Source organism: Gavia stellata, chromosome 10 (genome assembly GCF_030936135.1).
Source record: "Gavia stellata isolate bGavSte3 chromosome 10, bGavSte3.hap2, whole genome shotgun sequence".
Classification (NCBI taxonomy): domain Eukaryota; kingdom Metazoa; phylum Chordata; class Aves; order Gaviiformes; family Gaviidae; genus Gavia; species Gavia stellata.
In genome coordinates, this window is record NC_082603.1 from 33259009 (window position 1) to 33283361 (window position 24353).

The 24353-nt window shown below is 40.9% G+C and overlaps 1 protein-coding gene across 1 annotated transcript in view; it reads left to right on the forward strand.

The window, feature by feature from the left end:
* The window catches only part of PATJ (PATJ crumbs cell polarity complex component), a 149839-nt gene that overhangs the window by 123772 nt on the left and 1714 nt on the right, over positions 1 to 24353 (forward strand). Inside the window, exons 35-44 of the mRNA XM_009808349.2 lie at positions 7177 to 7260; positions 9242 to 9435; positions 11248 to 11395; positions 12558 to 12644; positions 15486 to 15600; positions 17091 to 17128; positions 17416 to 17538; positions 18637 to 18741; positions 22189 to 22289; positions 24003 to 24126. Coding sequence (XP_009806651.2) covers positions 7177 to 7260; positions 9242 to 9435; positions 11248 to 11395; positions 12558 to 12644; positions 15486 to 15600; positions 17091 to 17128; positions 17416 to 17538; positions 18637 to 18741; positions 22189 to 22289; positions 24003 to 24126 — 1119 coding nt within the window. The remainder of the gene's footprint in view (positions 1 to 7176; positions 7261 to 9241; positions 9436 to 11247; positions 11396 to 12557; positions 12645 to 15485; positions 15601 to 17090; positions 17129 to 17415; positions 17539 to 18636; positions 18742 to 22188; positions 22290 to 24002; positions 24127 to 24353) is intronic.

Consider the following 24353-nt stretch of genomic DNA (forward strand, 5'->3'; position numbering starts at 1 on the left):
CATTCTGACTTAAGTCATATATTTTTACACTAAACATCTTATTACCTTAGTTTTATTATTTCAGAATCAAAGGAGAGCTTGCAAATGTCTATGACTGCAGACCGAAGGAATGTTAATGAATAGTGCCATTGAATTTTCAGGTTTTAGCTTTTCTGATCTTAGAGAATATAACTGTAAGCAAAAATATTATGCAAGCTGAATAAAATTTAAATAAATAAGGACCAGATGTAACTATAGGGGCCTATAAAATGTAATACAAATATTATCCACTTCCTTAAAATAAATCTGTATTTTAGTATGAAAAATTATATTCATATTGATGTTGTGGATTAATCTTTTTTATGAAAGTTGGCAAGTGAACACCATCTCTTGCAAGGGCTTGTTCTTAAATGGGAAACAGACCTTTTGTTTTGACCTTGAGTAGAGGAGTTTTTCAGTATCATGCAATGTAAAGCATTTTTACATTAACACGGTAATACATTTTTACATTATATAGCCTGTTTTATTACAGTAGTGTTTGGCTTAGGATTTTGGGTGCCTGTTAATGGTTTGTGAATGCTAGCAACTGCAAAATATTTGAGTGTTAGAAGGAGGTATATGCAGCACGATGCATTAGATAGACCCCTTTAAGAAGTCAAGTGATTTGCTTGGAGTTGACCTTCAGCTTTTGTTGCTGAACCGTTATCTTTTAGATTCCATTTAGATCTGCAAATGGAAGATCATAGATCATAACATAACTGTTGTCATTTCCTTTGCCTACAAGTAACCAGCAGCTGGATTTATTTTAACTACTGAGAGATTCTTATATGGGGCTAATTCTTCAGCAAAACACACTCTGCAACTAGTTGATTTTGACTTTATCTGTGAACCGGCCTGTAAAAATGAAATGACAATTTTACTACTCTCAACAAAGTATTATGAAAGTTGAAAAGGAAATAACTAACGATATTGTACTTGCCCTGGGAAAGAGACAAATTTGTAATCCCGCAGTCAGCAAAAGCCCTTGTAGCTTTATTATCTTTAATAAATGCTAATTTAGTATAACATTTGTAGCTATGTAGGAAATTTGTTGGAAATGTGTAATATTAGCGTAGGAAAACACAACTTGTCAACTAAATCAGAAAACATCTTTCCTTGAATGTTGTTTTATATGTAGGCTACTTTTTTGCTTCCTCAGGAAAATACTCAAATCCATGCAGAAAGCTTCGTTTCTTACATCAAATACATAATTATGATTAGTGGTGAGATTCGTTCACCTAACTACAGATCAAACTGAGATACAGGCACGTAAAATCATGTAATTCCAACAGTTTCCCCTGCCTGCTTTCTACCACTGCCCAACCACGTAGGTTCCCAAAAATCTGGTGTCTCTGGTTTGACCTGGACTCTCAGCATCGTTGTCTGTGTGTGCTCAGAAGTGTCTGTTCTGGGAGACAGGCAGCTTTTCCCCATATAACGCTCCCTTGGTCCGAGACAAATGGCTGGCAATGCTCTGGTGGTAGAGATAGCCTTGTAGCTAGAGGCAAGAGCTATGGGTCTAGTTTCTACTCTTCGGACTGTTTGGGGGATTTGATTTTTTTTTTTTTTTTAATTTTTTTTTTTTTGTCTAATGATTACCACCTTAAAATGCACATCTTGGAAAACATGGTCTGGGATTTTCAAACAACTCATTTCTTATGCAATACCTTACCCGGTGTCATTCTGTGCTGACAATTATTGCAGTCCTCAAAGTGTAGTGGTTTACCTCACTTCTGTGAAGCACCTTTGGTCCTATCAAAATAATGGTGGGACCTCGTAGACTGAAATAGCACAGCAAAGATAAACTCAAAGCAAAGTTACTATTAGCTCAGTTAAAGAAATAGCTTGTTGTGAATGATCTGCAGTAGTTAAGGACTCTTCAGTACTATTCAAGAAGCCTCTACCAAAATTCAGACCTTTTTCCTTGTCAAATCCAGCCAGCACTGGCTATGTGGGGATTTCTTTGCTCCAGTTCTGTTGAAATCTCCCCTCTTGCACATCGATCCACCTTTTATCACACAATAGAACTTCATCAAAATACCTGTGGTAGTTAATGTTTGAGCCTCCTTCATGTCTTGTATCCTTTCACTCCCCTGCCCTCTACTCCCAGCATTTGCAAATAACAATCTGGGGGCTGATTTTCAGTGGCAAAAGGCACCTGTGTTGAAAGCTGCTGCTTGTCCTTCTGAAGAACAGCTGCACAGAAGAAAAGAAACACTAGAGAGACTCTGGCTCAGAAGCTATAAACTTGCAGAAAGCGTGTGAGCAGTCCAAGCCTAAAGCCAGACAGCTTGTGAGACTTTCTCACCACTGTTTATGGTCCTGCAGGCTTTTAAGTTTCGCTTGGTCAGTGATTTTCCTGAATAGGAAGCTGACTTTACCACCTTTCTCCCAAAGGCTCAATCAAGACGGTGCTATGTGATCGTTGCCTGGGGTATCTGCCATACCAGTTCTTGACATTTAAGATACAAAGATTAAGCTGTCACTCTTACTGAATTTAATTCTTAACGTGAGCATTTCTATTTGTGCTCTCTGCTGACGGGTGAGTTGATATCCTTCCCTTACCGGGTCTCTGAAGTTGTTATAAGTCAAGCAGAAAAAATATCCACAGCTGGGGGGAGAGTTGAGGTCCAATTCCCCGAGAGTTCAGGGCTATTACCCTCCCTTAGATAGAAGGAAATGCAATGCAGATCACACTGGACACATTTTACAAGTTGTGTTTTTCCATAAGTGGGTTTCAGATTGGGCGCTAATTTCTGTAAGGTTGTCTTGCACTCGCTGTTCACTCTGCGCCAACATTGTTCTTCAAGGTGTTGACCAAGAAACTCCGTGAGGTCTTCTGCTTGTCTGCCTTTTCTTCCACAGCCAAAGCCTTTTTTGTCAGAGTCAGTGTGAGAATTGTCACTTGTGTGCCTTCCCTTTGCTCAAGAAGACTGTGCAATCACAGCGAGAGTGAGGGGTGTAGCTGTCCCACAGCTCAAATCTGAACCCTACAAAATACAGTCTAATATACTGCGTGGCAGGTTTAGTAAGTATTACCACTTGTTAACAGATTTGGTGCATATTGTATACGAACCAGGTATGCTCTTGTCATGTTTGGGAACTATTCTGACTTGCAGGTGATGTTTTTTTTTAGCCATGCAGTATAGATAGTATCAGTGCATTCAGCTTCATTTCATTGGACTGCAGGCCCTTCAATAGTCTTCAATATAAGCATTATTCAGCCCAGGATGGCAACCTGAGCAGTAGCAGACAAATTCCCTTTTACTTTGTCTTTCAATGTTTTCATGGTCAGATAGTCTTAAGTTTACACCTGTGAGCGTGGACTTCGTTTAGCATAGAAAAAAGCTGTTTGTATGCCCTGGCTTGTATTCTGCATCCTTCCATTCCATACAAGACATGTTCAACTTTGCATTAATTCCTGGTTTGTATAAAGGTCCCAGACTATTCTTTGTCAAAATATACAAAGATTAAAGCTCTAGTTTGTTGAATGGATTTGTAAACCTTATGAAGTATGTGCTTTCAGCAGCTGGATATCTTCCTTGAAACAACTGTATTCTTGATATGAGGGTGTTTTTATTTCCCCCTTCTGCATGAACAGTTTTTGTGACTCTGCCAAGCTACATCATGGAGTGCCATAATCTATGTGAAACTGGTAGTGAAAGGAGATGGAGAGGGATGGGAGTGAGAATCTGTCCAGAGCCACCATGAATTCACAACCTCTAGTTGAACATTGTTGCCGCTTTCCCTTTCTCCCTCACTACTGATTGATTGATTTTGAACTATTTAGACCTTGACTTCTAGAGATATCAAGCACGCAACTGAATTTGAAGCTAGTGAGCAGGAGCTGCAGACTTTCAGTAACCAAATCCCATCCTTTAAATAAATGCTTCATGTTGTTTTAGTCAAGATAGATCATGAGTTTTTTTCTGAGGCACTGAGAGGAGTGTTACAGCTTAAATCCATAGCATGTCAATAGAGTCATTATGGATTAGGGCTTGCGTAGATGGTTGGAGTGTGGCATTACATCTCATTACTGTGTAAACTTTTTTAAAATACTGATACAATTAAAAATGTTCAATGACATCAGTAGTTTGTTTTTAGTGATTTGTCATGGATGATCAAAACTAACAGTCTTATCCAGATCCCACTAGATCCAATGGGAAGAGATTACTTCTGGGTTAAATGTACTTTGAGCTGATCCCAGAAGTATCAGAGGAAGGGTCACAGAATCATTAAGGTTGGAAAAGACCTGTGATGTTATCCAGTCCAACCATCAACCCAACCCCACCATGCCCACTAAACCATGTCCCACAATGCTACATCCACATGGGGATGGTGACTCTACCACCTCCCTGGGCAGCCTCTTCCAATGCTTCACCACTCTCTCCGGAAAGACATTTCTCCTAATATCCAGCCTGAACCTCCCCTGGCGCAACTTGAGGCCATCTCCTCTTGTTCTAGATGTCTGTTTATCATAGCTTATAAGCTAAGGAAGGCAAGACTTTCATATTTATGCTTATGGACTATTTAAAAATCTTTACAGTACATCGTGGACACGTTGCTTCATTCTGTTTTTAATCGATTCGATAAGCCTGATGCAACTACACTACTTTAAAAAAAAACTAGTTAAGAAAAACAGTGCTTTGGCAGATCAGTGAGATGTTTCCTTCTTTGGGGTAGGCACAGACCAAACAGGAATGTACCTTTTCATGCCATATGTATTTTTAGTTCTAGGTCTGGCTTCTAACACATGCAGGAACCGCAGTGTAATACTGAATTGTTGCCTTTTCAAATAGATGATGCAGATTATTCAAACTGATAACATTTGGTGGTTCCTGAATCTGAGCTTAGGTATGTGCAGTTTTACGTTTAATGATGCAGCACTGGGAAAAGCTGGTAACTTCAGTTTGTTGACCATTTTTAAAGCAAGCGCAGATGGAAAACAAACGTAAAGAAATGTGATTGACAGCTCCTTGCTCAGAGGTTAGGAAATACCAGATTAAATACAGTCTGAAAGTGTTTGATTTGACCATCCTGTGTACGTGCCCAGTCTGCTGTTACGTGGTCACATTGCCATTTTTCTACCGAACCCCATGTTCATCCACTGCCCTAGTGCGTCCTAGTTGAATGATGCTGTCTTAACAAGCTGGTCGATATTTTGTGTTATCTCGTTGGCCACTTCTAAATGCCTTCCTTTGTAAAGTGTTTAAAAACTAAAAGTGAAGTGTGCTATGGAAGTTCTAAACCACAGACTCAGCTTTTTCTCAAAGTTACCCGTTATCAGCCTCAGGTGAAAAAATATACATCACTGTCACCCTCCTGGCTTCCACCCAGGCAAAAGTCTCTTGTGTTGACTTAGAGTTACATGATCATTTTTAAAACAAAGGTAACCCAAAGAACCCCAAAACCAACCAAATAAAAACCCACAACAACTGAAACCCCACAACTGAGAGAAGATCTAAGACATGTAGCAGAGGATTTCGGCAGTGCTGCTGAGGTGGACGTGCACGTTACTCTGTTGTGCTGCTAATAGCTGTTTCAGTTATTTCAAGAAAACCCTGCAGTTGCCAATGAGACACACACACACATATATATATATAAAAAAAATTTTTAATCAAACCATTCCTTTGATTTTCTTAATTACCTTGGTACACAGCTCATAGTATTTTGCCTTCATTTGTGTAGATTGAAATATTTTTTACCCCCATCTGGGATGCTTGTATCAGCTGTAATCCATTTGTGATTAAAATCCTTCAGGCTTTTTTCAGTGACTGGTGTATATGTATCAAAGAGGAGGCTTGTGACAGTGGTGCTGCGCTCCAGCAGCAGCAGAGCGGCTGTAGGTACAAGTCCACATCATTAAATAAAGTGTAGTGGGAATGAAAGAGAATAATGCTCTCAATGTTGTCTTGATCAGAGCGTTAGCTTAAGGGCATTTGAGTTTTCTTTCTGTTCAACGTGCACCATGTGTGCTGGGAAAGGATCGCAAGGCAACACGGGGGGGAGTTAACTTGGTGATGAGAGATGTAGTATCTAACAGTGTTTTCAAAACACGAAGGTACTTTGTTCTACCCCAGCAGCTATTTCCTGCTCCTGCTCCAGGAAGGCGGCGCACAGCGGGGCTCGCACGCTGCTAACCTCGCCGCCTTTTGTTGCAAACGCTGGGGAAAGTCTCCTCTTTGACTTCTACATCAAACTGGTGAAGGAACTTCACAACCGTAGCATTTTTGGAGGGTATATTTGTCTGACAACGGGTTATCCGATACCTTCGTATCTAATTGAAAATCACCGCGTATTTATCCAGAGCTGTTTTAGAGTTCGTAGTGAAGCCCGTTCTGCTCCGAGGCTGGGTGTTTGCTGGTGACATTGGAGAGAGGAGCACATTTTGCACAGTGAAGCGTCCCATCCTGCTAGCTGTCAGGACCGCAGCTGAAGTGCTGCAGCAGGATGTTCACCTATTTGTTTCGGGGGGGGGGGAAAAAAACAACAAACCAGAACAATGCAAAGGGAAAGTACCAGCAAGAGAACAGTATGTTCTTTGTAATGCTTTTTCTTTGGGGACATCTATTGCTGGCAATAAGATTAAATCACTGAAACCTTCCCTGAAGCTACATCTGCCACTGCCTACATTTTCCAACCTCAGTAATAAACTAACATTTGCCATTGTTCGTTTCTTCTGGATTTCATTTCTTACAGATTTAACCACGCTATTTACCACAAGGCATTCAGTTCTTGCTTAAAGCTGAGAACTATGCCAAGTCCCTAAAAATATTCATAGCTCCATAGAATCTGGTTTTAAATAATATCATAAAAAGTAGACGATATTAATACAACGGTTCACACTGAGTTCACATACTGCTGATGCCAATGTATAAAAGTGATGGAAGCCTAAAAAGCTCTAGACAAGACTACCCTGAAGTGGTGAACAAAATCCTTTTTACCTTTTTACTAGCTGTCTGTATTTTGATTATGGCAGTAATTTTCTTATCCCAAAATATTAAAAAATATATAAATCTGTGTTGCAGTCTTGCTTATCCTGACACGGAGTGGTGTGCCTTTTTACTGTGGAGCAGTGGGCTGTATGGGGTGGGTTGTGGCTGCCAGTTTGCAGGGTGTTTGGGAGGGAGGATTCACGCTACCCCTTTCTTCCCGCAGGACGCCATAGTGATCCATGAAGTTTATGAAGAAGGGGCAGCAGCCCGCGATGGCAGGCTTTGGGCCGGCGATCAAATTCTGGAGGTAAATGAGTCTCTCCACGTATGTACTTGCTTGTATCTTTGTCATGTGTGCTTGTATTCAATGCAGCGTAGGTTTCTTGTAGGGGAAAGAGAGATCATTGAGTAGGATCGGTACTTGAAGCTTCTTTTCTGTCACTAAGAACATCCTGACAAATTCATATTTCCTTATATATTCATATAAACTGAAGGTACAAATTGAGAATATATTAAATTTAATTGAGCAAGGCAGTTCTCAAATTACACAGTTCAGCTGTCATGTCCAATAGCTCAGTATTATTCATCTGTTTAATCTTTCATTCGGAGGCCTGCGCTACCGCCACTGCTCCAGTATCTCTGCGCTGCCCGCAAACGAAGTGCTGAGCTGGGCGAACGCGGGGCGAGACAGCGAGGGTGGCCACAGCATCGCTGCGAGCATCCCTGCTGAAAAACTTCCAGTGCCCGCCTGCGGCGTTGCTGGGGGAGCGACCGGCTCCCTCAGGCCACAGTTTGTAAAACTGGTGAACACACGCAATTATTTCTGTGGATAAATGTAGTGGGTTTGCCGCTGGCAAGCATGGAAATCGAGGAGGGAAAGGGTTAAGAAAGAAGTGTTGGTCTGCAAATGAAACTCTCCGTCAGGCAGGGGTTCAGCGCAGCTGCTTGCAGCCTCTCGCTGTCAGATCAGGACAAATTCCCAGCATGGCCATTAAGGCTTTGGTGTGTAGGGTTAGAAAAATAGCGAGGGGTACTTGGGGAGTTGTCTTTACAGCTCTTGCACTGAAAATATTTTTTTAGCGTCAAGGCTGAATGTTGTTTTCGTTTTATAAATAACTGTGTATTAACACAGCACAATAATTAGGGGATAAAACTGGGGAAGGTTAATTAATTCTTCTCCGTCCAAACAGGAAAGTGCTAATGTTTGTGTGCCATAATATTGTTATTACTTCAGCTTTTAAAAGCCATACCAATGAATCAAAAAGATTACTCTGAATTAGTTTCAGATTAGTATGATAAAGCACACGTAGATGCCTGTGTTGAGAAAAGAATACCAGTGCAGTATATAAATAAATGTGTGCAGAATTAGTACAAAAGAATATAATTACTATAGATTAGGCTTAATTATCTTAATGTAAAATTAAGTATGACTATACCTTTGCATATCTAGAAATACTGAGAAGTATTTTTATTGCCTTAAAACTTACTATGTTATGTAAGTGGCTTAACATTGTGTTGTTATTCAGTTACAGGTCATGCTACTTCCTAAAGAGAGTTCAAAAATATTTAAGCATTGATATTTTTTTATATTGACAAATAAAAGATTATTTTGTCAACAGAATATTGGCAAACACCTTAGAGGGCATCGTGGATCAGGCTTGGCAAAACTAGGAGATTAAGTTTCAAGTTGCAATAGGCTTTTTTGATACTTCAGCATTCAATCAGAACTTCTTGTTCTATCTGATATTGCTAAAATGCTAAAACATTTTCAGGTTATCATAAGAGAAATGTAATTGAGTGCTCCAGGAGCGGTCTGGTGTGCCATCTATTGGAACAAAGCAAAATAACCATTTAATATGTCCTGCCTGGGCTTCGCCATTGCTACTTGCTGATGTTTCTGATTCCTTCTGTCTTCGGCTTGGCAGTGTTGCGAAGCCGGGGGAGAAGGAATCTGAGCAGTAAGAGATGCAGGAAGCTCGAAGGAGCACGTCTAGTTGTAAGAAAGAAGCATTGTTTGAGGTCCCAGCATTGAAAAAGCAGGGAAGAACACCCACAAAACTTACAAGCCAAAATGTTTTCATTATTGTGATTTACTCCAGGCAGTGGCACAAAGCACCGAACTCGCACTCGGTGGGAGATCCGAGAGCTCAGCCCTGTGGAAATGGGAGCACTAAATTAGAGTGCCAAGGGGTGTCGATTTGACAAATTTGTCCTGTCACACAAGGGTAGGGTGTGATGAAAAGATCATTTATACATGTCATTTGGAAAGAAAACACTGATTATTTCAGGTGAACGGGATCGATCTGCGGAATGCCAGCCATGAAGAAGCTATCACTGCGCTGAGACAGACGCCCCAGAAGGTGCAGTTGGTTGTTTACAGAGATGAAGCGCATTACAAAGATGAAGAAAACTTAGAGATTTTCTATGTAGATATACAAAAGAAAACAGGCCGAGGATTAGGGCTCAGCATAGCTGGAAAACGGTAAGACCATCTCTCTGATTGGACTGCCCTTCAAATGAGAAATACTTTGCTTTTTGCCATATGAACAGCTGTAGCCATTAAATGGAATATGAAATAAAGGTAAAACTCTGTAAGGAACAAAATTTTCGATCTAAATATCTTCAAGGATGCCATGGCGTTGTGCTTCTCGATCAGAACCATGACACACCTGTATAGGAAAGGCTGCTGCTGCCCGGGAGGGCTCCCAGCACAGAGCAGGTGTCCCGCTTCGAGTGAGTGGGGCCAGGTGGGCGCGTGCAGAACCGGGAGCTCACTGTTCTGGTGGCCTCAGCGTAGCTGTGTCTCAGGGCTTGGAAGCCCTAACCATGGCTTTTCTGATTTCAAAATGGGGAGAGAAACCTTCCTATTTCCAAATACCAGGATATGCCTTTGAAAATGGATTTGTGAGTTAAATCTAGCTCCTACTCGGGTTCAAAGGGACCAATGTCAGTGGAAGATAAGAGTCTGAGTTAGACTCAAATCCTGAACGATGTCAAAGTGACTGTACAACACTACAGACAGCAGTTCTGTGAGTACAGAGCAGAAGCTGAGCTACAGGGGTAGCTAACAGCTGCTTAATAAAATGTGACTTTTTACTGATGTATTTCTAAACCATTGCTATTAGATCATTCAAAACAGGGCACTGATAGATTTAATCTTTCATTGCTAGGAGAAATTTACAGCATGACACTGGCGAGCACTCGTTCAGTGTTGGTGTGTAAGAGTCATATGGTGGCTCTTCTGTATTGCCAAAAAAAATTCACTTTCTCAATTACAAATCATCATGTCATTATCCTGACTGCGTATGGTCAGTAAACTTTCTGCAGCAGTTTTTTACAAGAGTGGCGATGTTTAACCCAGGTGTTGTGAGCAGATTGTGGGTTGGGTAATTAATTTAGCTTATGTAAATTACCCTACAGATGGTAATCGCAGTCTCCAGCCCTCCCGCATTTGCTTCTCTGCAAAACTTTCTGTACTATTGCTAAGTGCTTCGCTTGTGGGGATTTCCATCTTAGAAGTAGCCCAATTTCTGAAATCGATTAAATGATACCCAGGTATAATTCAGGTCATGAAGTGTTGCGTCCTCCAGGATGAAGGATACCAAAAGGCAAATCTTGGCATTGCAGCTGGCACCAGCTCGCACCATAGCAAGCCCCAGGAGCTGGGGCCAGCACAGAGGGGTCCTGCGGCCTCTGGGAGGGGACTCCCCTGCGAGGAGGCTGGAGCTGATAAATAAATACGTTCCCCCCCGGCTGCATGGCCTGCTGCTTTCACAAGCCTCACTGCCCACTGCAGGCAGACAGCCACAAAGCTGGATTTTCTGCTGCATAACTCATGTGCAAACTATAAAAGTCTTTTCTGCAGACTTCTCCCTGCTCTTCTGTTGGGGGCCTCCAGGCTTCTAGAAAAGAAACTGAGCTGAACCTTTAGGGGGAATACAGAAAAAAAATCTGAGGCTGTATAATTCATATCAGGCACATCAGGAGATAGTTTAACTCCATCTTAGACCGATCCTTGGCTTTTTATTCCTGCAAGTGGTATTTTTCATGAAACTTTGTGGATCATACAGTTAGAACTAACAGTTCAAAGGGAAAGAGCATTAAATATAGCAAAACATGCCTTGGTTTTAAAACTCATAGATTTTTTTACGCTCAAATGGTTGAATGGGGTGTAAAACTAGTTCTTCCTCTGCTCACAGGTTTCTTTTAATGTTTTTTAAATGCAAGTAAACTAAATTGGTCTCCCAAAGAATATTGGATTGTGTAATTAGCCATATGCTTCTTGCATTGTTAGAAATGGAAGTGGAGTGTTTATCTCTGACATTGTTAAAGGAGGAGCTGCAGACCTAGATGGAAGATTAATTCAAGGGGATCAGATTTTGTCTGTAAATGGAGAGGATATGAGAAATGCCTCACAAGAGACTGTTGCCACTATACTTAAGGTGAGTACATAAGACATTTTAAGATACTGAATTGCAGTTACTGACACTATGCAAGGTAATTATCCTGAAGTGCTGTTTACACATACGCAGGACAGCTCAAACTGATTACTGAGACAGGAATGTCATCTGAAATAACTTTGGGAGATTCATTTAAAATCAATTCTCCATGTATATTTAGAAGTGGGATGATGTGAAGTGGGAAAACAGACACATGTATTATTTAGACATTTATATGAAAATGCAGCTGTGTATTTCATACATTAGAAAAATATTTTGAAACCTGAGAGTCATACAAATCAGAACTGAAATAAAATGCCTTTGGCTTTGCTGTACTAACCTGCAGCTACAAAATGGCAGCTTAAATCGGTTTCTGCATAGTTTTCCATCTTACAGGAGCGATTTTATACTCTGAAGTTGTACAGTCTGGGAGAAGTTGCCTTTTTCCATTAAAAAGCGCATGGCTGCTTGAGTTGGAGGAGAGAGCAGGGGATGGCCTGGCTGCGAGTGCCCGATGTTAGCTCCTCCGAACGGCTCCCAGCCCCGACAGCTTGTACCAAGGATGAAAGGATGGGTGGGAGTGATGCTGCAGACCCATTTCTATTCAAAACTGCATCTGGAGACAAGGGCTTTTTCCCTGCCATCACCACTAGTGTTTCTGCATACGATTTCCTTCAATCTTGAAGGGAAAGGCTAATTATTTCCTTGCTTTTTCCATTCAGGTGGCCAAAAGTTTACCTATTTAAAAATTGGACATCGGTGATATGAGGGTATATTATTAAGTTGAATCCATATGTATTAAATTCACCCTTTTCTGCAGCGTTTTTCCTCTGAAGTGTTTTTCATGAGTATTGTTTGTGGCAAATGTCTGTTAAAGATTTGAGGGCTTTTTATTTATTTTTACTGAGTAATTGGCCATTTACAGTTTGTTGGTAGGAAGAGTCATACTGACTTCAGTGACCAGGATAAATCTTCAGGATAAACCTAAATCCAGGGATGGGTACTTTTTGTATTGTCTAAATACAAATGTTAATGTTTTGAGCATTCCTTGTGGTTTTCTTTCTGGAGTTGTGGTGCTGAATATAAGCATAATTCTCTCCAGGAGAGCATGAAACACTCTCTTAAATGTCTACTTAAATGCTGTACATTGTGGTTTTTCTCCAAGTGTGCCCAAGGCCTAGTGCATCTTCAGCTTGGGAGATTGCGAGCTGGATCATGGCTATCATCACGGAAAACATCTGAAAACAGTCAGGTTAGTGACAAATTTGTATGTATAAAATGGAGCTGTGAAGGGCAAGGCATGGGGACAGCGCGCAGGCGTGGACGTGAGGCTCAGTCCTTCCACAGACACTTACCGCTGAGGATAAGGAACAAAATATTTTATCGCAATAATTTTCTGTGCTGAAGTGCAAAGTAAGTGTCGTGCTGAAATGCTGATTAAGTAGAAGAGCTATTTAAGGTATTATTTGTTTAAGGAGTTTACCAAAAATATGTAATATCTTTCTCAAATGATGATGCCCAGAAATTTTTTTAGACCTGCAAAAAATGCTGTATGTATTTTCTGCAGCTGTTTTGTCAATCAAAATGAGTTAATGAAACTGAACTGTATCTTTGCCTATCTTACGGCAGAACCACATGAGAGCTGCTTTGCTCTCAAAGAAAACACAGAGCAATTTCCTGCTTCACTTGCTTTTTACCTGAAGCGAGGACAACAATTCATTTTTCAATCAGTGCAGGGCTTTTCCCCTCTCCCCGCGCCCCCCAATCAGCTCAGACACTGATACCATTAGTATTAAAGTCGAGTACTGCAAGGGAGAGAAACAAGGCAAGATGACTTAGAAAACTTTTTTTAATGGATTTTTCCTTACGAAGACTAACTGCTTTGCCATGATAGTGAAGTTGCCAATGTCCCTGAGAAAGACAAGCTGTGGTTCACAGCACTGCTATTGCTCTGGAGTATTTTGACTGCTCTGTGCCCAGAGGCAGCTGTCAGGGACCCGGGGGACATTGCCTGCACATCTCCCTCTCACACTGATGTGCAAGCAGGCAGGAGAGACTGCACGCCGGTGGGATCCAGCCCAGCCGCCACAAATGCTAAAAGAAGGGCTTGGTTTTGGAAATGGAGAGGAGGAGAGCTGTAGGAGGCTTAAGGGGGATGTAAGTTAAAGCAGGAATGCTTTTAAGGAGGTCAGTAAGAGGGGAGGCTTGTCCTTGATGTTGTGCATGAACAACCCAAAAAGGGTGCCAAAATCATAGTCATGTGGCGTGATTTCTTAACTTTCTAAAGGCCAGCAGTGATCCAGCCTGCTGTCTGGGTGGGTGAGGTGTCAGGAAGGGCTAAAGCCACGCAGGAACAGCTGGGCTAAGCCCAGCTTTAAAAATAATGACTAAATATCATTGGAGAAACATCTGCACTGCATGCAGCAGGCAAGGAGAAATGAAATAACAGAGGAAAATTATACTGATTGCATTAAGTAAAGACAGCAATCTTGACTATTACTTCTTTTTGGTCATTGTATCAACAGCTAGCATAAGCAGGAGCAATGTAATCAAAAAGTGATGGTTAAAAATTATCCACCCAGTTTTACTATGTAAAACTCATAGCTGAAAGGGAAGCAAAATGCTATAGCATCTAACGTGAGCCTAGGTAAAAAATCAGATCAAACAGTGTCATCCCCCTTTCTTTGTAGCATAAGAGGCTTTTGCAGGAACCTGGTAACTTCTGTTTCTTTTAATACAAGAAATCTTAATTGCTGTTCTTAATGCAGAGTGATTTGAGAGCCTTCATCTCACTGCTCCTAAGTGACTTGGTGATTTTGAAAACTGAATAAATGTTTCTCAGCAAAACCGTTCCAAGAGTTACAAAAATCTTGGCAGATAATACAGTAAATCAGCTTGAATGATTTGCACAACTGTGAGTGATGTTTTAGAAGCTGCTGGCCAAGAGCATCCAGAACTTTTGTCCTCACTTGGCTTTTTTCTTGGTCCGTTGCATACCTTTAACGGTAGAAATATAAGCCTTGCGGTGCAGGACAGTGATTTCTTTCACGCGCATTGCAAATTATGTGAACTGACCCATGAATTGGCAACTAGAGGTGGAAATTGTGCTCTGCCTGTTGTTCGTCACTGACAGCTGCACACTGGTCAGTTAGGATAAATGCTGCCAGAGCTTTTGATTCACCGCCTAATGCATTTAGAGGGAGAAAGCTCTGCTGTGGACGGAGAAGTAGATACCAGATCTTTGTTTTGTATAAGGCAGCTTAGTTGAAAAGGTCTGGCCCTCGGTGAAACCTGTTGTTCAGACACATTTCCTAAATTGATAACGACGTTTCCTCGAGGGGCAGAGTCTGAAGATAAAGCCAGATATGGAGAGAGGGAAAAGGAGGGCTGGAAATGGACGGCCAAGAATTGGTAACATGCACAAGCAGCTACCTTCAGAGGCTCTCCCTTTTGTCACCTGGCATGTTATTCTGGAAATAAGAGTAGGTTCTTGGTCACATGAAAGGAGCAGGGTCAATTACAGGAACTTGTAATCAGACAATGTATTCAGCTAAAATGACAAAGCGTGTAGATTACTGCCACGTGACAAGATGGGTGTAGGTGTTATCCCCACCTTGTGAAAGAGGAGCTGTTACATGTCCTGCTGGGTGCTTCATGCACGCTCGCCGTAGGGTGAGGTACCCGTGGGGTACATCGTGGCAAAGACACCCACAAGCTATAGCAGCAACCATCATCTTCCCTTCTCCTCAAGTTCAGAGGCACACTGGGAATAAGCAGAGGAGGAGGTTTATCCTGCTTCCTTATAACCTCTAGAGCAGACCTGAACAATGTACACATTAGGCGTGCATGTAACGGAGCAAAGTGCAGTTGTGTAGTACTGTGAGCAGCACTACAGGTGTGCCTACAACTCAGGGATGGATTTTGGTAGGTTCCCCCTTTGGAAATGAAGTTGGAGGGGTTTGCACTTGCATGGCCGATGTGGTATTTCCAGTCTGGTTGGCACAGAGCACAGCTGCACCCGTATGTTGCAGGAACTGGTTTAAAGTTAACGTTTGGGTTTGACTCACTGGTTTTGATTTATTTTTAACAACAGAGCCAACAGAGTGTCCACAGCCACTTCCACCCTGCGCTTGCTCCAGTCCTCTCTACCATACAGAATTTTGTCAGCACGAAAAGATCTTCAGCAGATGTGTCTCAGAGGAACTCAGGTATAATCTGGGCAGCTGTCAGAATAGCTGTGTGTTATTTGCTTTCTATTTGTGCTGGTTTAAAAGCAAAACTGAATACGTGAATCTGGTTTTCCTATTCAGCCTCCCAGAAGACATACCACTGATATTTTAAGACCCGAACACTTTCCAGCAGATGACATGATTTTTATGTCTACTAGTAGAGTAATGGCTCCTCTATTTTAAGTGCAGAATTCCTGCGCCCTGCTATTCCCCGACGCCCTTGTCGGAGGCTTAGCACAGGCAAGGTTCTCGCATTAGAAATAGTTTTCTCAGGGAATAAAGCTGCCACCACTTCATTTATATCTTTGTTGCTCTTGAGTGTATAAAGGGGTGTTTTGTAATGAGAAAGTCACAATGCTCAGTTTGCAATTTGCAGATTTAGCAAGTGCTAAATCTACAACCTGCGGTAGCTTGTGGAGAGCCTGCACATGTGTGTGCTCTGACCTATGGCAGAAGTTGGTAACCTTTGCTCATGTCTGACTGTGGGCAGAAGTAGAAGACGTTTCTTCTGCCAGTTTGCATGCACTGGAGGAGGTGTGTGGTTTTTTGGGCAGCCTTTCTTGTGCCATTTTGGAGGGCCCTGCAGCACTGAGAATACATGTCTGCACACCCTGATTCGGCGTCCCCGGGGCTGGGTTTCCCACTGCCGCAGACCTTGCTGCACCTCAGCGATCTTGCCTTCGTAACTCATAGAAGATACCTGCACAAGCACATGTGCGTGGCAGTGAGAAATACTGATATGTGTTATTAAGCATTGTTAACTTTTGAAAGAGACTAATTCTGCCTGCTTTCTAAAAGGTTCTTAAAATAGTTTAATTAAAGCTGGTAGAAATAGGTGTTGGTATAGCAGAGCCCAGGACCTGACTACACCATCAGCTTTTAGGCTGTTTAGTCCCAGTTTGAATGACGCCTTTGAAGTGTCCCCCTTTTTTTCTTTTTTGTTTTTTTTTACTGTTTTGAGTACTTTTAAATGTCCTATGGCTAGATACATGCCAGCCAGACTTCCTGGCTGTCTATTATTCACTAATACAGCACAAATTAGAAGAGGAAATCAATGGAACCTCAATAGTCTCAGACCAGCCGTGTGCCCTACCCTTTGTGGTAGGGACACTGTGATTTATGAATAATAAGCCAATCTTTAATTGAGTGAAATGCACAATAGGGCTTTTCTTCAGGCCGGCAGAGTGCTGCTATTCAATAGATTGCGGTGAGCAGTGGCTGTGCTACAATGGGCGTCACAGTGGCATCCGTCAGCTGGAGTGATTACATCCGTATTCATCTCTGGGTGAAACAGAAATCCCGTCCTCCTCACGTGAGCAGCACTGCCTGGTTTGGCACAGGAAGGCTTCGCTTCTGCTTGGTGATAACTCTGACTAGGCAGCAAGGGACCATTGTCACCTGACAGTGTTATCTCTTAATTATATTATCTCTTAATTACAGAAGCTAATTGTTTGTTTCTTTATTAGTAGGAGCAGATATGGGCCCAAGGACTGTGGAGATAACAAGGGTCAGTGAGTTATTTTCTGTCAATTCAAAAAGCTGACACCTTTAACTGAAGTTGTTAATTTTTGTAGCATTTCTCAGAAGTAAAATTGCATTATTTATGTTTGCAATAGGTTGTTGGATGTACGCCTGTGTAATGGGACCTGCATGTGTGAGGATGCGTGTGTCTGTCAACCCTATCTGTTTTCTCCCTGTTCCATAAATCAAATGAGTCAGTTTTGCTATACCCTGAACATTGACCTCTACAAGTTGCCTCAGTTGCCAATGTTGTTTTGCTTGGCTTTGTTTTAGGGACCAAATGATGCACTTGGTATCAGTATAGCAGGAGGGAAAGGAAGTCCATTAGGAGATATTCCCATCTTCATTGCTATGATTCAAGCCAGTGGTGTGGCTGCACGTACCCAAAGACTCAGAGTGAGTAGAGGGGTCTTCCCAATATTTCGTATTTCATCTGCCGTGTGTACCACAGAGGAGCCTCAAGCACTTCTGTATATGCCATCACTTTGATAATGTCTCATAGACTACTCTGCCTCTTTTTATATAAAAACAAAACAAACAAACAAAAAAACAATCTGCCCTTCTCTTCCCTTTTTAATTATATTGCATCTTGGGATAATGGCAATTGTTGCCCACATTGGAAAAGTGACGTTAAGAGAAAGAACATAAATGCATTTGCAGTGGTCTTTGAATGTATATGTTCATCCAGACCCAGGGAGGGCAGCAACAGGCTCTCTGGAAACCAGAGGTGTTTTGGGGACTGCAGACTGGGCATCATTTAGAGCTCAAACTGGGTAGAAACCAGATCTGAAGTTAATTGTTTGGTCTTAAGGCCCTTGTAAAGAAATGCCAAAATAAGGCACTTATATCAGACCCACAGGATATGTGGGTTTCCAGGAATGACCGTGGTGAGCACTTGCAGTTTTGGAGAGAGTTTCAAAGAATCATTAGTGTTGAAAAGAACTTATTATGCAGATACATAGGATTGCTTTGGCCCATGAGATTCATTAGTACATGCGGCTACATTCATGCCATGTCTCTGATAGAATTACACAATAGCACTATGTCCAGGGTCAAGATCATTTTTATGTATAAGAAGAAGAAATCATCTAGGTTAATTAGATTAATACCAGAAGTGCCTGCTTTCCTATACTGCATTCAGCATGTGCCTACGTATTCTGTTAAGAACGTGAACTTGTCTGCACATATAGACGCTAATGAATCCTTTCTGGATGGGAGGACAGCAGCGAAAATCTCACTCTCTCTGCTTGCAAATGGAAATAGCAAAATACAACCCATCTTTGTTTCTCTGATCGCATTGTTATTTTTAAAAAATCCATATTGTACTTGCTCTGAAGAATGGTAAATGATCACTAGCAATGCAGAATTCTCACAAAAGGGATCCTGCAAAAGAGAAGCATGACTGTGCAGTGCCAAGTTCACAAGGAATTTTAAGCATTCTTAATTTTAATTTTCCCTAATGCTAGTAATTTTCCATTACTGTTGTACTTTTAGGTTGGAGATCGGATTGTCAGTATTAATGGGCAACCTTTGGATGGGCTGTCTCATGCAGATGCGGTTAATCTACTAAAGAATGCTTATGGGAGCATAATCCTGCAGGTATGGTGATAAATTGAACATGCAGCTGCATGAGGGTAGATAAATGGCGTTCAGGAAAAAAAAAACCCTAAGCATCACTGGCACAAGGCATCACAGAATTGCAGGGTGCTTGCTGATGGGAATTACACAGAATGAAAGCAAGAAATAATTTTCATTCAAAAATTCTTTATTGCCACTCATACAGGCTGTGAGCATGATTATATAGAAGCGTAACAAAGAGAACAAAATAACTTGTTGCTACACATGATAAATCAACAAGCTTCCAAGTTTTTTTTTTTTTAATTTGAAGTTAACTAGGAACAAGAAATTACGTGTGTGTGTATGTGTGCGTGCACGTAACTAGACTGTGACCAAACTGCCCACAGTGTTAATTTCCTTGTTCTTGAAAGGGGGAGAAGAAAGAAATACTAACAGCATTTACTAAAACTGATAGCATCATCATTAAGACAGCGCTGCCTAGAATTGATTATTCTACAGGTAATGAATAATAACACTCGAGAGAGAAAACAGTGTTATCACCGCCACGTTTATACGCTAGCTAAAAGGAAGACACGTTCTGCCACTTTGGTTCTAATCGCTGCTTGCCAGTATATTCATCTCCAGTTTATTTTTATGTTTACACAAAGAAATGGGGAAAATACCTGCCAGCGAGAATTCAAAGTACTACTCATTTGCAGAGTTACTGTAACAATTGGAAAACAAGCTTAAGACGTACCACTAAAATCTACTCTAATTTTCTTTATCATCACAGCATATTGGATTGGAACGCATCTTGAGAGATTTTTTTTTAAGCTTCTTGCTTGCATTACAACACAAATGTGACTATAAAAAATGGGGGGGGGGGGGGGGGCGGGAAAAAGGAAAAGGAAATTAAATTATAATAAAGTTAGGTTTATACTTGCTTATTCTTTGTTTTGTCTGTCCATGAACTGCTGACCTGGTAAGTGATGAGCCAGTTCCAGAGCAGATGGTGTATTTGTGTAGTTCCATTGAAGTCAAAGGAAATACACAGATATCCACCAGCTGAGGATTTTCTGTTAAATTATAGTTATCATATTGTTACTAACGTTGAGTAATTTCACTTTTCATGTCAACAGTACTCCCTGAATAGAAAATGAAAGCTTGCTGCAGAGCCCAAAATTGCTAATCTTGAAAGCTGTAGTACAGTGTATTCCACCTCATCACGTATTTAAAAATATTCCTGACGAAGCACGCTGTCAGCTGGTCGCTCACATAAACAAAGAGGTTCTTCTAGAAATGTCTTTGGGTTTGTCAGTTGATGGGTTTTCTTCCGCATTTTTGCTCTCTAGGTTAAAATGGGATTAATACTTTTTACAGATGATACAGGTTTATTCTGATAGAATAGAGTCCATTTCCTTCTATTAAAGATCCATTACGTGAAGGTGGGATGTTATATTTTAATCTCGGCAGGGAGTAGTGTCGAAGCCCTGCCGTAAGCGTGGCGATAAAGTTACCTTACATGCTAACTGCAGGTACTTCTCAATCACCGGATTGCTTTTTTTTATTAAAACAATCTAAATGGAATAATCCTATCACTGTGATAATCATGACTGATGTGTCATTAAGTAATTCTATTTATTATCAGGTTAGACCACTTCATGGCAAACTGCTTTGAAAGGTCAGATAATTGTGTTCAGTGGTGTGGAAAGGCTTATTATCAGTACGTCCTGGGAAGGATGGTAAAGGAGTTTGCAAATGCTGTTTGCAAATGGGAGATTAGGGTCTCAGGGGAACAATCATCCCTTTCGGCTGTTTTGATGCTTTGGTTTAATTTAATTTCTTTTCTGCAGGTGTAGTAATGAGATAAGGGGAAGCTTTTTTACAAGGTTGTTGAACTCTGATACTGCCAAGCGAAGATTTTTGAATATAGATTTATTTTGCCCTCATTTTTATTTAACTACAAAATAAGACAAATACCGGCTGGCACTCTTTCCGCTACTGCAATGGGAAGGAAAACTTAACAGCGTCTTTGCTGGCTGAGCCAGGTGCAGCTATCTTGTCTGCTGGACCCCTTCATTTAGGGCATCCGAGAACCTGAGTCCTGGGATGCAAAATCTGCATGAGTACTAATCTTCCTTCCTAGAAAATGCTGCCACCCTCTTGGCTCCAAGTGATTAGAAAGAGAGAAATGTTGTTGTGGAAGAGTTGTGAGCATTCATTTAAAACGGGGGATTTATAGAATGGATTTTTTATTTTGAAAAGGTACGTTTCCCTTAAAGCCATGTTCACAGCAAGGAGTGGAAAAAGTAGCTGTTTAATTTTGATAAAAGAAGGCCATAGATAGATAGATAGAGGAAATATTGAAAATATACTTACTACATATTTCTCACTGTCTCTGAGCCAAACTCCTGCGCTGTACAGTAAGCGTCAAGCAGAGAAGAATATCTCATCAGAAGGAGATGGAGTTAGGGGATAACTATGGCATGTAGTTGTTAGGAAATTGATGCCCTTTCAGCTGTGAATACTTAAAATCCAAAACACTTCATAGTGGTTTCCTCAAATTTTTTCCAGAAAAAAGCAAAGAATAGAAAATTAGCATGCAATGAAAGGTTTAAAAAAAAAAAAAAGCTAGAGTGGGCAGTTTGTGTTTAATAAATCCCTCTGGTCCTGCAAGCTACAAGCTTTTATCCTTATGAGGCTAAACCCCTGTGAATGGCAAACCCCAGACCTCAGCGTGCAAGTAACTGTTTTCTCAATACGGCCATAGCCATATTTGTAATTAACCTATACAACTTTGATATGGTTGCTTTAAAAAGCCTGAGCAAGTTTGCTGCCCCACAACCTGTCAAAATGTCATTAACTATTAATTACTGTGCGTGGTGGTAATTCACGATGGTTTCAGAATAACACAGGAGCCAGCATTGGGAAGTTTAAGCATCCAGTTTGTTGGATTCATGCTGGAAATTGCAGACAAGATGAAACCAAGGACTCATTTCTTCCCCACTCAGCAAACCAACCAATCTGAGGTATTTCAGGGCCTTTGCCCCATAGCCCAATAGACCCTTGGATTGCTGTATTTTGTTAAAGACTAAGGTGCTCTCTGTGGGAGACCTTTACTTTCAAACTCCATCCTGGACACCTTGTGTTGACTGTGAGACGTACCTATTTCCTTGACAAAGTAACCTCTTTCTCTGGATTATTCAGAAAAACTGTTCCCCTCTGCTCAGCGTCTGAGCGATAGTCATGTAAAGGCAAGAGAAAGCTTCAGAGCAAAGTTTGCATTTAACCTCCAGAAAGGTGGCTACTATTAACTCTGTTATTTGAAAGTATTAAATTAGTAGGAAATTTAAGAGAGTAGGACTTGGGATTTGAAATTTGCTTGGAAAAAAATCAACGATTGATTTTCCTAATGTATCAGCTATTTTCTGCATGCCAAGATGTCTTTGCTATTAAGTGAACACACATTCATTGCATCCTTCTGTTTAGGTTGTGGCTGATACCAACATCAGTGCCATTGCTACCCAGCTGGAGAGCATGTCTGCGGGATGCAACCTGAACTCTTCTGAGCATCCTTCTGAAGATCCCGAGTAAGTTTGTACTTAGTCTGCATAACTGAGGTGGATTTCTATGCCTCATGCAAGGGAAAAGCCTAGGCTGGTGAAGGAGGTCTCTCCCATTTGCTTTTCTCTCCAATTTTCCATCATCTTTAAAATGGTAACTGTGACCTTCTCCAAGCTGATTACAGACTGGTGTCCATCTTCACCTGGTGGCAGAAATTGCTTGAGTAAATAAGCACAAAATGCATTTCCAAGCACTAGTTCTGGACATATTTTAAAAAAAATTATCTCCTTTCTTTTCTAATGTGTTATACTGACATGATAGTTCTGCCCTTGTCTGTTGGCTTCCTTGCCTCAAAGGAGTTATGACCGTAGCACTTTGAAATAATTTTTCATTGGCAGACTAAGGCGAGAGGTGTTAAAAAGCCCGGTATCAGAGAGAAATGCTTCAAAACATGTCCCAGAACTTACTTTGTCTTTTGAATCTTTTTTGCTGTACAATTCGAAAAAATTTGATTAAAAAATTTACTACTTACAGCACTTCAGTATGGTGATGGAAGTTAGAGATCTAGCCCTCCCATGGCCATGCATCATTCTCCATCGTGTGCTTTTTAGGGCAGCTTATAGCATTCCAGTTATCATTTTGAAATTCATTTGATTTTCATTTTGTTTCGTTAGCTTCATTATGTTCTTCATTTTCATTCTTTGATTCATTATATTTATTTTAAGAAGCTGAGATGCAAGTTGCTCCCCTTCCTTAGGGGTTTCTGAGTATAAAAGTTAAGCTATTTGTGCTGCATTCTCTAGTCTTACAATATGAGATACTGTTTTTATTGCTGCTCTCAAAGGAGAATTGCTTACTTCACAAAAGGATTGGTATTCTCTTTTCATATCAAAATAGTAAGGAAATCTGAATGTGAAAATGTGAAGCAGAATTAGGTAGGCCTATGCATTTGTTCTGTCCTAAAGAAATGGCGAGATATTCGTCATTGTAGGCTGCACCTTTGTATAGGTGGAAGATGCCAAACAGCTTTTGCCCACGATAATTCTTTCTAAATATGTAGAAATGACTTTTTCGAATTTGAGATGGATATATAGCTATGAGTGGTCTAAATTCCACCAAAAATCTTCCTCCACTCAATGCGGACAGTAAAAGACCCTGAAGAGCAGTTCAGGGTCTAAGCAGTGCGCTAAGTGAGGGGCTCTTGGGAGTCAACCTCTGGGGTTACGAGGCACTGGGATGTAGGTCAAATATAGGTTGTAGAAAACAGCCCAAATAGCCTGCAGTAGGGCTGAGACTATAAACACAAATGTTCCTGGCTGCATCCTGTCTATTAGACTCATTCCCCTGAAGTCATAAAATAAAATTATGCTGTAAGGAAATTGTTGCAGTTGCCACTTACGCAGACTAAAGACGACAGCTTGGCCGGTAAGAAAGCAAACTCTCCTTTACGTACGTGCAGCGACTGCAGATGAGGGGAGTCTCACTTCTGCATCAGAGATAAGTGCTCTTGTTGAGCTCTTATTAAAAATAAGTATTTTCAAAGTGAGGAGCTGAAGTACATGGAACAGCATTTGAACTCCAGGCTGCACAGGAGAGTATTTCAGCACAAGGACAAGAGTCATCGTTTGTGACTGTATGAAAAACTTCTTGACAGATAAATATCTCTGTAAGTGTTCTTTCTGCATAAAGTCCCCAGAGACAGACACTGCTATTCTAAGTGGTATTTATTGTGTTTTCAGAGCACCTCAGCCTAAGATTATTACTTTGGAGAAAGGCTCTGATGGACTGGGATTTAGTATTGTAGGGGGGTATGGAAGTCCCCATGGAGACCTGCCCATTTATGTCAAGACTATATTTGCCAAGGTATCTTTTTTTTTGTTGTTTTCTCCCTTCTTCTGTATTATCTTTAAAAATAAACCTAAGATTTGGCTTGGATAATATATTATGTAGTAGAAAGCAAAATGTACTAAGTACATTGATGTGAGTAAGTGGACCCAGAACTCACAGCCAGCTTCTCAGTTTATATTTCACATTACTGATGGCTGAAACAAGATACTTTATCTCAGCAAAATTGCTCTGTGTACTTGGGA